The 17,304-nt window shown below is 35.4% G+C and overlaps 1 protein-coding gene across 4 annotated transcripts in view; it reads right to left on the bottom strand.

Annotated features, from left to right (window-relative positions):
• Window positions 1-17,304, bottom strand: part of LOC136033608 (D-aspartate oxidase-like) — a 207,600-nt gene that overhangs the window by 165,440 nt on the left and 24,856 nt on the right. For all 4 annotated transcript variants that reach the window (XM_065714396.1, XM_065714397.1, XM_065714394.1 and 1 more), the window contains exons 2-3: window positions 12,495-12,685; window positions 4,893-5,016 (exon numbers count right to left, since the gene is read on the bottom strand). In XM_065714396.1, the coding sequence (XP_065570468.1) occupies window positions 4,893-5,016; window positions 12,495-12,685 (315 nt within the window). The remainder of the gene's footprint in view (window positions 1-4,892; window positions 5,017-12,494; window positions 12,686-17,304) is intronic.

Raw genomic sequence — 17,304 nt, 5'->3', positions numbered from 1 at the left:
AAAATGTTTCTTTTTACAAACAAAATAAAGAAACACAGAGGTCATTCTTGGTTAAAAACACTGAGAATAAAAGGCACCAACGAACTCAAATGTTGTGACGAGGGTTAGCACTGGCTGGTGCAGGGGAAGGTAATACACCCTGTCATTATGGAAACTTTCAGACCCGATTTAGTATGTTCTAAATGTTAACTTAAAACCCAATTTTTAAACTCAAACATCATAGACGTGCTTGCTCTCAGTCATCAACTATCATTACTATTACTACCAACAAGTCACTGCAGTACCTAGCTGCCAGAGGCCAATAAAGCTGCATAAGCTCCTCCTTCATCTCACTCTATTCAAAGCTTCCCTCTGTACCACCTCCCAAGTAGTTCCAATTTCCTTTAAAGCATTCCATGCTACAACTCCCCACTCTATTTGGGCGTGACCCTTTTCGTTAGGCCCTAGTTGGATGGCCGAAAGCGATGATCTTTGGGCAATCTGTCATCAATCCGCAAAACGTATCCTAGCCATCTTAGTCTTTTTCTTATTAGAACCCTAGAAAGTCGGGTAGAACCAAGTTTTTCGGACAGTCACCAACGGTGCTTACCAAAAAAAAATTAAGATTTATTACTTCTGAACATCTTGCTTAGCCAACGTGTCGGTAGCTTCAAATGTCAGAATAAGAAAAAAAAAAAAAAAAAAAAAAAAAAAAAAAAAAAAAAAAAAAAAAAAAAAAAACAAGGCTGGCGTAAACGATTTCCAATACTTCTTGGTTAGTTGGAAAAGCTAAAGAGATAATGGGTTTCCTTGAACGAACATATTATTTTCCTATGGTAAATCGTATTGTAAGTATTGATTGTAAGTGAATTCACGTTATTGTAAATGAATGGAGATCTCAAAGCAGCTAATATTAGATTCCTATTGAAAATCCAATTATAAATGTATGTGAATGCACTCACTTTATTGTAAATGAATGGAGATCTAAAATCAGCTAGTATTATAATCCTATTGTAAATGAATTCACTTTATTGTCAACGGGGGGAAACCTGGAAAATGGAAAAGCAGGTAATTTTATATTCCTATTATAAATCCCACTGTAAACCAACTGAAAAATGAATTCATTCTATTGTGAATTAATGAAGATTTCAAAGCAGCTAATAATATATTCCTATTATAGATACTATTGTAATAGAATTTCCTTTATTGTAAATGAATAGAGATCAAAAAGCAGCTAACGTTACATTCCGTCTCGAAATAGTTGACCATCCGTTAGTTCTTTCAAACAGTTCGTGGTAACGAACTGTAGTAAGGAGCGACCCGGCTCAATAGTAAACAAAACTCTAAAAAACGGAATTTTGATACCAATAGATATATGAAAAGAACTGGATTTTTATGCTGATTTTAAATATATAGGTTTCATCAAATTTTCTCATCAAAGTTACGGGCCTGAGAAAATTTGCCTTGTTTTGAAAAATAGGAGAGAACACTCCCTAAAAGTCATACGATCTTAACGAAAATCACACCATAGCATTCAGCGTATCAGAGAACCTCACTGTAGAAGTTTCAAGCTCTTATCTACAAACATGTGGAACTTGGTATTTTTTGCCAGAAGACCGATCACGGGTGCGAGTTTATTTGTTTGTTTTTTTTCCCAGGGGTGATCGTATCGACCAAGTGGTCCTGGAATGTCGCTAGAGGGCTCATTTTGACGGAAATTAAAAGTTCTAGTGCACTTTTTAAGTGACCAAAAAAATTGGAGGGCATCTAGGCCCCCTCCCACGCTCATTTTTTCCCAAAGTCAACGGATCAAAATTTCGAGATAGCCATTTTGTTCAGCATAGTCTAAAACATAGTAACTACGTCTTTGGGGTTCACTTACTCCCCCACAGTCCCCAAGGGAAGGACTGCAAGTTACAAACTTTGACCAGTGTTTACATACAGTAATGGTGATTGGGAAATGTACAGACGTTTTCAGGGGGATTCTTTTGGTTTGGAGGGTTGGGTTGAGGGGAGGGGGCTATTTGGGAGTATCTTTCCTTGGAGGAATATGTCATGGGGGAAGAGAAACTCAATGAAAAGGGCGCAGGATTTTCTAACATTACAATAAAAAAACAATGAAAAAATAAACATGAAAAAGTTTTTTCAACTGAAAGTAAGGACCAGCATTAAAACTTAAAACGAACAGAGATTATTACGCATATGGGGGGTCCATCTCTTCCTAAATAGCTCGCTCTTTACGCTAAAGTATTTCTAGTAATTTCAACTATTTATTCTACAGCCTTTGTGATTCAGGGGTCAATCTTAAAGAATTGGGACAAAATTAAAGCTTTAGTGTAAAGAGTAAGGTATTAAAGAGGGGGCAAAAACCCTCATATACATAATAAAAATATACGAATATAGAAGTTCGTTACGTAAGTTAATTTGTAAGTTATGTATATTTTTTTCTAATAAAAACGTTCGTTAAAAATTATAAATTCTAGTTGCCTTTTTAAGTAACCCAAAAATTGGTGGGCAACTAGGACTCCTCTCCCACCCTTTTTCTCAAAATCGTCTGATCAGAACTAAGATAACGTCAGATAAATCTGACGGAAGTCAGGACTGCGAAATTACTACATGCACTGTTTATGCAGATGAAGCTTTTACCAAACTAAATAAACTCTGGAAGAAATACTGCATACTCTCTGAGTCTTAAGCTACGACTCATAAATGGTAACGCCCTCTCTGTCCTAATGTGCTGATGCAAGGCATGGGCTCCTAAAAACACTAGACGTTATAGTCCAAACCAGCGGTGCTGATCTCCGTTTTCATGCTTCTCCAGCGAGGAAGTGCCATGGGGTAGGGGGGCAAACCACTCAAGGCCACTACTTCAGGCTGCGAGCTTCAGGGAACTGCTTAGGATAAACGCAAGCAGAAGTCTACAACTCCTGCTTTTGCAGGATCATATAACTTTATATATGTTTTTACTTTTAAAGAAGTGTCTGTAGTAAATACAGCCAGATTACGCATAGTTTATTAATGTTTCCACTCCCTAAGATTATTAAATACTAATATTTTATGCACTGAAAGATGATTAATGTAATTCCAATAATTTGGAAACAAGGTTTCATTACCCCTTTGAAAAAGAAAAACGGAAAACCTGGCTTTGAAGGCGTTCGACCTATTACTCTTATTCCTATTTTCTCAAAATTGTATGAAGGATTCCTTGCAGATTTGCTAAAGGAAAAAATCTTACCTCTTACTGACCTGAAGTAATACGGAAACCTAAAATCAACTTCTACTTCCTACTACCTCGTTTCTCTTATTGACCACATCGGAAAAATCCTCGAAAAGCCTAATTCCTGGCTAAACTTAATTTCCATTGACCTTCAGAAAGCCTTCGACCTTGTTAACCACAATATTCTAATTGAGAAACTAGTAAGCGAGTTCAATATCGATCCCTTACTTGTAAAATTGGTTGCCTTCTTTTTAACAAATAGATCGCAGGTGGTTAAATACCAGAACCATTACTCAAATCCTCTCCCTATCTACAATGGCATACCCCAAGGAACTCTCCTAGGCCCCTTCCTTTTTTCAGTCATGATCGACAGCCTCGCGAAGGAAGTTCCTGACCGTTGGAAATTTGTTGATAACCTAACGATTGTTGAAGCTTCAGAAATTTAATTAGCGACCCTATGAGTATAATCAATGAAATTGGAAGTGAGGCTTTGGACTTAGACATGACTGTAAACCCCTCTAAGTCCATGATAATACCGATTTGTTTCCTCAAATACTCGCCATGTTTTCTTAATCCTATCCCTCCTAAAATTTATGTGTCCTCGGTTAAATTACTTGGAGTCACAATTTCTTCAAATTTAAAGTGCGATATCCACGTTAAAGACATCATCCATAAAGCTAATGCGTCTATCGCCCTCCTAAAGCTTCGAAATAAATATTACGTCCCCCCTTCTCACTCCTTAAGGTTGTAAACGTCTTTTGTCCACCCGCATCATGAATATACTTGTCTAGTTTGGCACCCTGACATCTCTCGTGAAGAATCAGACAAAATTGAGTGAATCCAAAAAAGAGCCTTGCGAATAATGTTCAAAGAAGGCAAGGTGCCATACTTTCTGCTCCTAAAAAAAGCTAGTTTGGAAACCCTTGAGCGAAGGAGGTTGTCGTTGTGCCTCCGTTTTTCAAAAAATGCAATAAAAAACCCTCGGAAGGCAAGTATATTCCCCAAACGTCACTCCCCATCCAGATTAAGACAGCCCCGAGCTGTTTCTGAGCCCGTCCCAGTTTTGTCCCCCATTCGCTGCTTTACTTCCAGATATGAAAAAAATCTTTGTCCCCATCATCACAGAAAAAATGAATAAAATATCCAACTAGTTTCTCCCCTTTTTTGGTGAGGTGCTGCCCATGTCATTGTACTTATTTGCTTGCCCCCCCCCCTGTTTTGGTTTGGCTTCCCTTTTAATTTTTATGTGTTTTTCGTGTGCTTTATGTTTCTTTCTTTTTTTTGTTCGTTTTTGGACTTTTTTTAGTGTCCCTTTTGATTTGTAGATATATATATATTCATTTCTTGTTCTTTTCTGTATTATTTGCATATTTTGTCCCCTTCCTTTTTTTCTGACTTGTATTTGTTCCAGTTTAGTTTGACCGGTTTCTTTTTTTTTCTTCTTAACTTTTTAATTAACTTATTACAGTTTTTATATTTACTAGTAATTTGATTACTCATTATGATTTTCATTTTTCGTTGTTTTTTCTTTGCTTTGTTAGTGTAACCATGTATTTTGTCGACTCCGAAGTCTGAATTCGGCCCTTTGAGGGCTTGTGATAGAGATATTTTGGAATAAATATCTTATCTTATCTATCTCCTAAGTAGATCTTTTAATGTACCTTTTTAATGTACCTTTAATGTACCTTAAATGTACCTTTGTAATTTCAGGAAACTCTTTAGAGTAAACATATCCAGAAGCCTCTATAACTCCTGCTTTTGCTGCCTCAGATGACTTGTATATCTTGTAGTAATGTTGATATGAATCGAAAAGCCATTGCCTGCAAAATTTTGAGAAAAAAACATCAACTTATTGATAATAAAAGAGCAGTCTCAAGTTTAAAATAATCGTTACGTTCTTTTTTTGGAAATTACCATAAAAGGATACTCTCCATTCGGATCGGGAGCGTTCAATGCAGGGCGTAAGATCCTATCTTCCGGGACTGTTTTTATGAGATAATGCCTCCTAAGAAACCTCTAACCCAGACAAGCACTTAGCGGAGGGGCTTTTGGGCCGTCCCCATCCTGATATCTCAATTATCTTTTTTAAACTAGAACGACAATTCCACATATTACATCTTTAAGCTGTTACTTTGATGAGAATATTCAACCCACCCACTGAAAAAATTTCCTAACTTTGTGTCTGGTCCAACACAAACAAAACAATATATTCAGACACTGTTATACCTTCAAATATAGATCCCAAATTTTAAGGTAAGTGAAATAAGATGATTTTCCAAGAAAAGAGTATGTCAGGTAAGACAATCTTTTTCACCAATCAATCATTCATTACAATCTTCAAAAGCCTGTTATATAATTTTAAAAATGCATCATTTAGTTGCTGCATTGACAAGCATATCCTACGTCCAAAAAAGTATATTCCGTCCATGTGCCTGATGGGAGCACCAATTGTGCATGGGGCAGTGAAGGGAGGTTTTCCCCTCTTCTAGATTTCTAAAAATGCCTTTTTTGGGGTATTTTGACTGAAAAACAACTTTTTTGAGAATTTAATTGAAAAAATAATTACCACCTTCTTATATTTCGAAAAATAAATTTTTCCCTACTCTAAATTTTCCTGAATTGGCACACCTGGTGCCTGGTCCAACCCCATTGAAATAAAATGTACAAATCCTACTATATCTTTAAGCATAGATAAAAACACCAGAATTTTTAGGGTGGAGGAGGCAAGATAGTTATCCAGGAAGGGGCTCAGGCTTGAAAACAGTAAGCTGTAGCCCTGGAAGTCAATAGATTACACACTACAGGATCTATTCAAAACATGATGCTGGAGACCAACAATCTATCCTTGGAAGAGCTCCCTCGTACAATGTGGCTTCAATCCTTCAAGACATGTGCTACCGATAGGAAAACACCTTGACCTGAGACTCTAATCAAACAACAACATATCAAAAGGAACTAAACGAATCCACTCAATGAAACACTGCTTAAAGTGTATCTGAGAACTTATAATCAAGAAACTTGTCCAGATTGCTAAAGGACTTGTACTGTTTCCTTCAAAATTATGACTTCTTATTACTTATTCTACGTCTAAAAAATCACTGCCATATCTTGACAAGAGTCTTAATAAATATGAGCCTTCCCCAAAAGTAATCCCATAGTTTTGACATTTTATTGTTTATATTTTTAAATATATGACAGTTTTTAACTTTTTTAAGAATTCCCCCCTCCTCACATTCCCCTTCCATGAATTTATTTGCATATGCCTGGTTAACAGTAGTATTCACTCAACAAGAAAGATTTGCTTGATAAACTTATATACTTAAGTCAACTAGAGATAACCCGACCATCATATTTTACAAAAATTATGTTTTGACTTGTTGCCTTTTGGTATTTAGCAATCCTTATATGGATGATTTAAGATATAATGAAATTTTTCACCTGTTTTTCAGTCCTTCTTTGGTCAGATAAAAGCAAAAAATTAGAAAGAGTTAATACCATTTTATAGATCAGAATAGATAGGCTACGTTTATTCCTCAAAAATCTTAGAATTTCCTACAAAAGGTTTGAAGCTTATTTTTAAGTTACCCTTACTAGCTCCTGAATGCTTACTAGCATTCTGGATGGGTGGAGCCGTCCAAAGTAGTGTTGTAACTGGTAAAATTAATCATGGTAAAATTGGGCATTCTATGTATTTTACCGTAATCTTACTGACCCCGTAGAATTGGTATTTTATCTATTTTACGTAATTTACCGGTATTTTACCGGTATCTTAAATATTTTAATGACACATTTTACGACGCCTTGCAATTTTCAGAGACCAAAAGCGCGAAGAGCCTGGCAGAAAAAGGACTGATTTTGTTTTGTGTATAGCTATGTTCCCCAGTTTATAAGGCCGTCTGTAGACTTAGGTCTTTTGTTATCAGAACAACAAAGTATATTATAATACAAGTAATTATAATTTTAAAATGATAAAACAACAGCTGAAATAAAATTATGACAGTTCTGTAAACTGTTAAAGACAGAAAAAGCTACAAGCACGAATGACACGTTACAAAAAAAGATAATAAAATCAAATAGACGAGAAAAATTAGGATAATGTCAGCCAGTGGACAAAAAAGAAGCGAAAATGATAGAGACAGATATTTCGTCAGGAACTTCCGCTCAGCTGTCTTCAGCGCTCAGAAAAAAAAGGAAGGAAACTAAACTTTTGAATTAACTCTAACGGAGCAGAAGAAAGACTGAAGCAAACTAAACAAATAAACCAAGCCAGAATAAATGAAAGACTATTCATCAATTAGATTAGGCAAGAATTCTCTGTTTAGTGATTGACTTAGCTTGTCTACTGACCTAATTTTCATTAAAAGTGTGATCAGACGATCTTAATTTGCACTCAAGAAAAATTTTATTTGAATCCTTTAGTTTTAAGTAATTGTAAATTGGGTTTACAGGAATATCTATATATTTAGTATCTATATTTGAAGTATCTATATAGTATCTATATTTGAAGCAAGGTCTCTATTTTTTTATTTTTTTTCATACCTATTGCCTTACTAAAAGAACGTGGGAAGCCACTTGCTTTAAATGTTAAGGTTGTCTCATCAAAAAAACCTACATGATCTGAATTTTCAACAATGTAAAGGGCCAAAGCAGAATCAAAATCCTCATTTTTAATTTGAATTTCACATCTCAAAAAAATTTGTATTCATGCCGCCTATTCCCGGGGAGCCGGTGTTTACCCCCTCCCCCGGAAAATACCCCAATGAAATATTATCCCAATCCCCTCAGAAAATCCTCCCCTATTTTCTCCTTGGAAATTTCGAATTTTCATTAGAAGGGAAATTGAAATTTCTACTCTTCTGTAAGTCAGAGGCAATCATAAATCCATTACCTATAGTAAAGACCAGTAAGGGTTCAATATATTCATTTATTTATTATCATTTATTTTTTAGATGATAACTAAGTTACCCTTTAGTTGGTTTATCTTTTTGCAATGGCACTTCCCGTGTAAGGGGTGGTCGAAAAGCTTTGTAGGGGGTTCAGTCAATTGGAAATTGAAAGTTCCAGTGTCCTTTTCTAAGATTTAGCCTACTTTTCAACCAATTACTACCAAATGAGTTGTCACAGACTACGGTATCTAAAGCAATTCTTATTCTAGTTTATCGGCCCTTGTGTTTCAGTAGTTGTTTTGAAAGAATCTTTAGATAAATACAGAATTAGCTCTAAGAGAGAGACAATGGGAGGATGCAGGTAAAAATTGATATGTAATCCTCAAGGCCGTTTCAGGACCTTTGGGGGGGGGGGTCGGAACAGGCAAAATCACCTGAAACAGAATCTAAGTCTGTAATTCTGAAGGAGAGGATCTGCTAGTAAATCGAATTGAAGACAGTCTTAGTGACTGTGAAAGTGACTGGATGTTCCACTATTATGATTAGAAGTTAATTTAAGTTATCAAAATATTGCACGCCTCTTTTTTACTTGTATTCGGTACATGTACATGATATGATACTAAAATAACATGCATATGATATGTGGAATGTGGCAGTATGCGGATATTTAATTTGGAAGGCTCTTAGGGTAACATTTCTAAGGTTGAAATGTAGAAAAAAAATGCTTACTCCATGTAAATTAGATTGATTTTTTATTTATTTATTTATTTTTTTGACAAGATGGATTTCCGAAATCAGGCACAGTCCAATTGCTGATGTATCAAACAGTTCGTGGCAACGAACTGTAGTAAGGAGCAACCCGGCTCAATAGTAAACGAAACTTCTAAAAACTGAATTTTGACAATAAAAGATACATCAAAAGAATCGGATTTTCATGCTGATTTAAAATATACAAGTTTCATAAAATTTAGTCCATCAAAAGTTATGAGCCTGAGAAAATTTGCCTTATTTTGGAAAATAAGGAAACATCCCCTGAAAGTCATAGAATCTTAACAAAAATCACACTATCGCATTCAGCGTATCAGAAAACCCTATTGCAATAATTTCAAGCTCCTATCTACAAAAATGTGGAATTTCGTATTTTTTGCCAGAAGACAGATCACGGATGCGTGTTTATTTATTAATTTTTTTCCTAGGGTCATCGTATCAACCAAGTGGTCCTGGAATGTCACAAGAGGGCTCATTCTAACGGAAACGAGAAGTTCTAGTGCCCTTTTTAAGTGACCAAAAAAATTGGAGGGCACCTAGGCCCCCTCCCAATCTCATTTTTTTCCCAAAGTCAACGGATGAATAAAAAAGACATTTTGTTCAGCATAGTCGAAAACCATAATAACTATGTCTTTGGGGATGAATTACTCCCCCACAGTCCCCGGGGGAGGGGCTACAAGTTACAAACTTTGACCAGTGTTTGCGTACAGTAATAGTTATTGGGAAGTGTACAGACGTTTTCAGGGGTATTTTTTGGTTTGGGGGAAGGTTGAGGGATGAGGCTATGTGGGAGGGTCTTTCCTTGGAGGAATATGTCATGGGGGAAGAGAAATTCGATGAAAAGGGCACAGGATTTTCTAGCATTACTATATAAAAACAATGAAAAATTAAACATGAAAAAGTTTTTTTTCAATTGAAAGTAAGGAGTAGCATTAAAACTTAAAACGAACAGAGATTATTACGCATATAAGGGCTTCTCCTCCTAAAAACCTCGCTCTTTATGCTAAAGTATTTTTAGTAATTTCAACTATTTATTCTACGGTCTTTCTGATTCAGGAGTCATTCTTAAAAAATTGGGACAAAACTTAAGCTTTAGTGTAAAAAGCGAGGTATTAACGAGGGGACAAACCCCCTCATATACATAATAAAAATATAAGAATATAGAAGAATATAGAAGTTAATTCTTAAGTTACGTTTATCTTTTACTAATTAAAACGTTCGTTAAGAATTAAAAGTTCTAGTTGCCTTTTTAAGTAACCCAAAAATTGGAGGGCAACTAGGCCTCCTTCCCCACCCCTTATTTCTCAAAATCGTCTGATCAAAACTAAGAGAAAGCCATTTAGCCAAGAAAAGAATTAATATACAGATTTCATTTTGATAATTTATGTGCGGAGAGCCAAAATCAAACATGCATTAATTCAAAAACGTTCAGAAATTAAATAAAAAAACTGGTTTTTTTAACTGAAAGTAAGGAGCGACATTAAAACGTAAAACGAACAGAAATTACTCCGTGTATGAAAGGGGCTCTTCCCTTCTCAGCGCCCCGCTCTTTATGCTAAAGTTTTTTACTGTTTAATAAAGTAAAATTGAGAGAAAGAGTTTAATAAAGTAGAATTGAGAGAAAGAGTCAACTTTAGCGTAAAGTGCGGGGCGTTGAGAAGGGAACCTCTAACGGCAATGTTACAACACTTATCCTAAGCAATCTTGAGCTACTAACAATAGGGAGAAGGAGAAATTCCTTTCTCAATCAGCAACGCGGTAACAAACTGTGAGTAAGAAGTGACTGGGCTCAATAGTACCCGAAACTCTAAAAAACAGAATTTTGATAACAATATACATATCAAAAGAATTGAATTTTTATGCTGATTCCAATTATATAAAGTTCATTAAGTTTACGTTTACCAATCGAAAATTACAACCGTGAGAAAATTTACTCAATTTTTGGAAAAGGGAGGAAACACCCTCATAATGTCAAGCAATGTAAATGAAAATCACACCACCAGATTCAGCATATCAGAGAATCTTATTGTAGAGATTTCAAGCACCTATATACAAAAATCAGCAATTCTGAATTATTTGTTGCCAGAAGAAATATCCTGGATGTGTGTTTATTTTTATTTTCACTTTTTTTTCAGGGATTATCGTACCAAATCAAAGGTCGTAGAAGATTGAGAGATGGCCAATTTGATCAGAAGTCAAAAGTTCTAGTGCCCTTTTTAAGTGATCAAAGAGATTGGAGGGAAAATAGCCCCTCCTACGCTCCTTTTTCCAGAAAGCATCCAACCAACATTTTGAGATAGCCATTCGATTCAGCATAATTGAAAGGTCCAATAACTATATATAATTAGGGATGGCTGACCTCCCATTGTTCCTGGGGAAAGGGGTGTAAGTTACGCAATTTGCCCATTGCTCACATACAGCATTTGTTATTGGGAAACATACAGAAATTTTGAGGGGGGAGGTATTTTCTACAAGAAGTTTTTTCCAGGGGAGAAATTTTCATGGGCAGGAAAGTTTCCGAGGGGATTTTCCAGGAGAAATTTTAAAGGGGATAAGGAAGGGGAGTTCCTGGCATGATATGAACGACGGTCAGAAAGCTTAACTTTTTCTCGCTAAAGAAAGAAAGACTGTTCAGACACAGTGTCCGTTGAATTTGAATGAGAAATATTTTTAAAGAACTTTGAAACATTAGCGTAAAGATTGAAAGTTGAAGAAGGGGCAGTCCCCCTCATGTAAGGAACTATTTCTATTTGTTTAAGTTTTAATGTTGCTTCTTACTTTCAGTTGAAAAGACTTGTTTTTCAATTTAATACCATCAAAGAGAACTAGTTAGACTAGTTCTTCCTCAGGTTTATACATACATTTTCAAATTCAAAAGTTAGAGTAATTGCAGTTGCTCAAAATTTCAATAGCTCATTTTTTTTCAATCAGAATTGTATTCAATCAGGTAATTAAAACAGATTATAATCAATCATTGTATTTCACTCAGAATGATTCAATCAGAATCAGAATTGTTTCAAACAGATTTTTATTTCAATCTTAATACCTATTCCAACCATAAAGTTTTTCAAAATTTGGCAATTAAGTTTTGTGAGACGGTTAATGAAAGCACTACTATAGTAAACTTCTATCTACATTTTCATTTTTTATAATTTCTCTTCTTAACCACCGTATACAACTCTAATAGCTCTTTTTTATCGTAGGTTTTGGCTATATTTCTTACTATTCTTGTATTATTCTTACTATTATTCTTATGTATTCTTACTTATTATTCATACTATTATTCTTACAATTATTATTATGTGTTATCCTTACTATCTTGTATTATTCTTACTCTCCTATTACCATATTACTATTCTTAATATTCTCGCTCTTTTCTAATAAACATAATTGACGCAAGCCTTTAAATTACAAAAATGCAAATAACACTAATTCCCTTCAGGAATATTGAGGAATTTTGAAATCATAAACCAAGAAAACAAAATAAGAAAAGACTTATGTGAAGTTTTTTTTTTAATATTGATTTTTCTTAGGCTTCCAAAAAACAACTTCAAAGGAAATACCAAAACTTTCATATGCTCGATATTTTTTTACTCCAATAAACTTTAACTATAGATTTTTAGCATTAATAAAAAAAACTTTACCTTGTTATTTCTGGATTTGGCCCACTAAAGCTGGTTCCCGGTCTGAATATTCCAGCAGCTCCATCACTTAGGGTATCTATTGTAAATTTGTCAGCTACAACAGTAATCTTAGCATCAGGTATTTCACTTTGAAGTAGAACAGCTGTTGTAAGCCCAACAACCCCTGCTCCCAAAACAGCAATTTCAGACATCTAGAAATAAATATTTATTTCTAATAATATTTATTTCTTAGAAATAAATAAGAGCAATCCCTGCTCCCAAAACAGCAATTTCACACATCTAGAAATAAATATTCATTTCTAATAATATTTATTTCTTAGAAATAAATAAGAGCAATCCCTGCTCCCAAAACAGCAATTTCACACATCTAGAAATAAATATTCATTTCTAATAACATTTATTTCTTAGAAATAAATAAGAGCAATCCCTGCTCCCAAAACAGCAATTTCACACATCTAGAAATAAATATTCATTTCTAATAATATTTATTTCTTAGAAATAAATAAGAGCAATCCCTGCTCCCAAAATAGCAATTTCACACATCTAGAAATAAATATTCATTTCTAATAACATTTATTTCTTAGAAATAAATAAGAGCAATCCCTGCTCCCAAAACAGCAATTCCAGACATCTAGAAATAAATATTTAAAATATCCAATAACTAAACAATCTTTCGGTTTATAGCAAGGATGAATAGTTGGTTGAGAATCATCCAAATCAAGTTTCGTACAAGTTTACTAATTTTTGGAGGTTTATTTTGCAGGGGTTTTTTTTCCCCTTGTCATATTATTATTATGTTCAAATCTTGACAATTAATTTCAAACAAATACAAAGTAGAGACAATAGGGAAAATCTTTTCAAGACAGTGGAAATCCACAGAACTGATTTCCACTGTCTTGAAAAGATTTTCCCTATTGTCTCTACTTTGTATTTGTTTGTTATGGAAAGGCAGTGTGGTCTTCGTCGCTATTTTCGACAATTAATTTATAATATGCTGAGGTATTCATATAGGAAAACAATTTTGTTTGTGCCATACTTGGTAGAGTCTACAGATATTGTGCGGATATTAATATTGTTTTGGTCCTATCTCAAATGACAAAACCTTCCTTGCACAAGTAATTGGTCCTCAAAGATTCACTGAAGGAATTTCTGAGTTTTATCACAGTACAATACTATTCAATGCTGCATTTGTGCATGTATGAATTTTTTAAATCAGATATAACGCTATAGTGTAGTTTATAGTACTGAGTCATAAAGCTGAAGTGTTTTTTTTTCCAGAGGTACTTCTTATGGAAGAGTTGGTCACATGAGCTTTGAAGGGGAATGTTAGGGTTTCACCCCTGTTTCATTTATTTTTCAGATAAATAACCCATTTTCGTTTCCAAAATTGCAATTGCTTAGATTTGAATATAGTAAAATTTTCAATGATAAGTTAAAGTCTTGTTGCTAAGACATAGTTGTTTTGCAATAAGTAAGCTTGCAAGCTAAATTCTATTTTGGTCCTCCTGTTCTGGGCCATTGAAAGATAATGGTATTCAAAAGAAGCCAGGGATTTAAAATTTAAGTTAGCGGATTGGCCAGGGCCAATCTAAGGTCCACCCCTACAGAAAGTGCTTTTGTACAAAAGTGGTGTTTTGTTTTTTAGTCTACATTTAGAGCCCGTTTAGGGGGGCTGTTTTTACAGAGTTTATATATAAATGTGTGTTTTGTCAAGTGACCTTTGGAAGAATAAAAGTAAGCTATTTTCTAAAGCCGTGTGAGATTATTTTTCCAGGAACCCAGGCAGGGTAGGAAAAGAGTTCGCGAGAAATACCGTCACTAGTATATCGACATGTGGGCCAGTTTACCCTCCAAAGAGATAGCTAGAGATATTAGTGGTAATTCAGGTTGGGCGCACCTTTTGGCCAAGAGTTTGGCCCGTTTGATCACGTTACCATACCTTGGCCGCGAGGCATTCCATTACAGTAAGTGGTGAAGTAACGTTTCCGCGCCAAATTCTGTTAGCAGTCATGGTTACCATTCCAGTATCTGGTGGCAGCAGCTAAAGGACCTATCAATTACACCAATAGTAAAAGAATCTGCGTTTTCCGAAAAGACGATTAAATTTAGCCTACGCAGTAGCCTACTATAAGTACATACGAAAAATTGCGGGAAATAGACGGAATCAATTAAAAATTACGAAAATCTGAATGGGCGTTGCCTAGTCAGAGAAAAATCAAATTCTACGATTTAATATATCACACAACTACGGTAGGATTTGGCACAGAAGTAATAAGCTATAAAAAATATTACGAAAATCTTAATGGGCGTCGCCTAGTTGGACTATAATAGAAATTTATGAATTAATATTTCACACGACTAATTAGCTTTGGAAAATAATCAGAAAATTGAGACGTAAAAAATTTATCACGAGATGGCACCAGATGTACAGTTGACGATTTGAAGAAGTACTTTGATGATTAACTGAATTTTGAAATAATGGTGGACAGACAGATGATTCACACAAGATCAGAAAAGGGACAAGAACTAATAGAATTAGAGATGAATCCGAAAAAAGCTACCGCGGTGAATAAAAAAAAAATCGTATTCAGATTCACATTTATATGCAACCTCCGCTAGAAGTACCCAAGGGAATTTACCATCAGTAGAACCCTATATCTTTCAGGAGGTGAAATAGACATTTCTGACACATGCAAAAGGGGGAACTTCAAAACAAAATCAGGAATAAAACGATCTCCAGTAAGAACCGTAGAGGGAGAAAAGAATACACTGCGCTTCCAGAAGTAATTATTCCCAGATAGAGGCCCAGATAAAGGAAATAGATATGGGGGTACAAAGAATACGATCGGGAAGGAGCGCACACGGTATTATGAGAGAACATGAAACACAAACAGTGGCGGTAATACACGAAGAACAATTATCAAACAGTTCGTGGTAACGAACTGTAGTAAGGAGCGACCCGGCTCAATAGTAACCAAAACTCTAAAAAATGAAATTTTCATACCAATAGCTACAGCAAAAGAATCGCATTTTAATGCTGATTTTAAATATATAAGTTTCATCAAGTTTAATGTTACCCATCAAAAGCTAAAATCAGACAAAGTTACCTTTGTCTGATTGTAGAAAATACGGGGAAACAACCCCTAAAAGTCATAGAATCCTAACGAAAATCACATGATCAGATTCAGCGTATCAGAAAACCCTGTTGTAGAAGTTTCGAGCTCCTATCTACAAGAATGTGGAATTTTATACTTTTTGCCAGAAGGCAGATCACGGATGCGTGTTTATTTGTTTGTTTTTTTTCCCCAGGGGTGATCGTATCGACCCAGTGGTCCGAGAATCTTGCGAGAGGGCTCATTCTAACGGAAATAAAAAGTTCTAGTGCCCTTTTTAAGTGACCAAAAAAATTGGAGGGCACCTAGGCCCCCTCCCACGCTAATTTTTTTCCTAGAGTCACCGGATCAAAATTCTGAGATAGCCATTTTATTCAGCGTAGTCAAAAAACCTTATAACTATGTTTTTGGGGACGACTTACTCCCCCACAGTCCCCGTTGGAGGGGCCACAAGTTACAAACTTTAACCAGTGCTTACATATAGTAATGGTTATTTGGAAGAGTACATACGTTTTCTGGGGGATTTTTAGGTTGGGGGGTTGAGAAGAGAGGGATATGTTGGGGTACCTTTCCTTGGAGGAATTTGTCATGGGGAGAGAGAAAGAGAGATAAGTTTATTAATATTAAATAGAAGACAATACAAAATACAATTCAAAATCGAATTACAATACACATAATTCCCCTCGAAAGGCTCCATGGCTAGGGATACAAGGGGGATAAGAAAAAACAATTATTATACAAGCAATAAATTCAATATAGGCAATCACATATAGCAGTTCACAGGCAATATGCTTATGGGGGATACAATATAAGCAACAACTAGAAGGAAAATAAAACAGCAAAACATAGAGAACATACCTGAGGCCTGGGAGCAAAGTGCAGAGAGGAAAACCAAACACCACTAACAAAACACAGGGGCCATCAACTCTTCAGAGGAAAAAAAATTAATCTATTTGATTCTTTATTAAATGATCCTTAAGAATCCTTTTAAAAGTCCCAAACGAGTGGCATTTCTGCACTGACAAGCAATGTGGGGATTGAAATGTGATCGAATAGTAGGGGTATGCGGAATGTAGATATTATTTGAAGAACGAAGGCTATATGGTGCTGAATCAGAAATAAACATAGGAGTTTTCCGAAGAGATTTTGGAAGATTGCCATGAAGTTGATCAAAGACAAAAGAAGCACAAGAAATAATCTAAATAGACCGTAGACTTAAGAGCGGTGTTGGTGAAGAATGGTTGGCGTCCATAACCAATGGTTTCTGAATGAAAGGTTCTCATCAAGCAGGATACCAAGAAACCGGACCACCCGATTCTCTGGTCTAGACAAGGATCCTTGTGTCACCAGAAGGTGTGTAAGCTGAGAGAAAGCTATACCAATTCGAGAAAAAATAAGAAAATATGATTTACCAACATTCAAGACCAAGTAATTGGCATTAAACTATGACATAACTCTCTCGAATAATGCCACAAGGTTAGACTTGATATCACATTCCGTCTTCCCAAGGGTCCCAACAGTGGTATCATCAGCAAAGGCAGCAAAAAAATCTTCATTAGAAGAAGTATTGGATGAGCATCAGGCTGACACAGCTTGCAACAAGCCATAGGCCTGGTGTTTTTTGCAGCCGAAATCAAATCATTAACATAAATCAAAAATAAAATGGGACCAAGAACAGGTCCCTGCGGGACGCCATA

The sequence above is a fragment of the Artemia franciscana genome, chromosome 12, assembly GCF_032884065.1.
Source record: "Artemia franciscana chromosome 12, ASM3288406v1, whole genome shotgun sequence".
Taxonomy (NCBI): Eukaryota; Metazoa; Arthropoda; class Branchiopoda; order Anostraca; family Artemiidae; genus Artemia; species Artemia franciscana.
The sequence above is the reverse complement of the archived record's forward strand: the minus strand, read 5'-3'. Positions and strand labels throughout refer to the sequence as shown.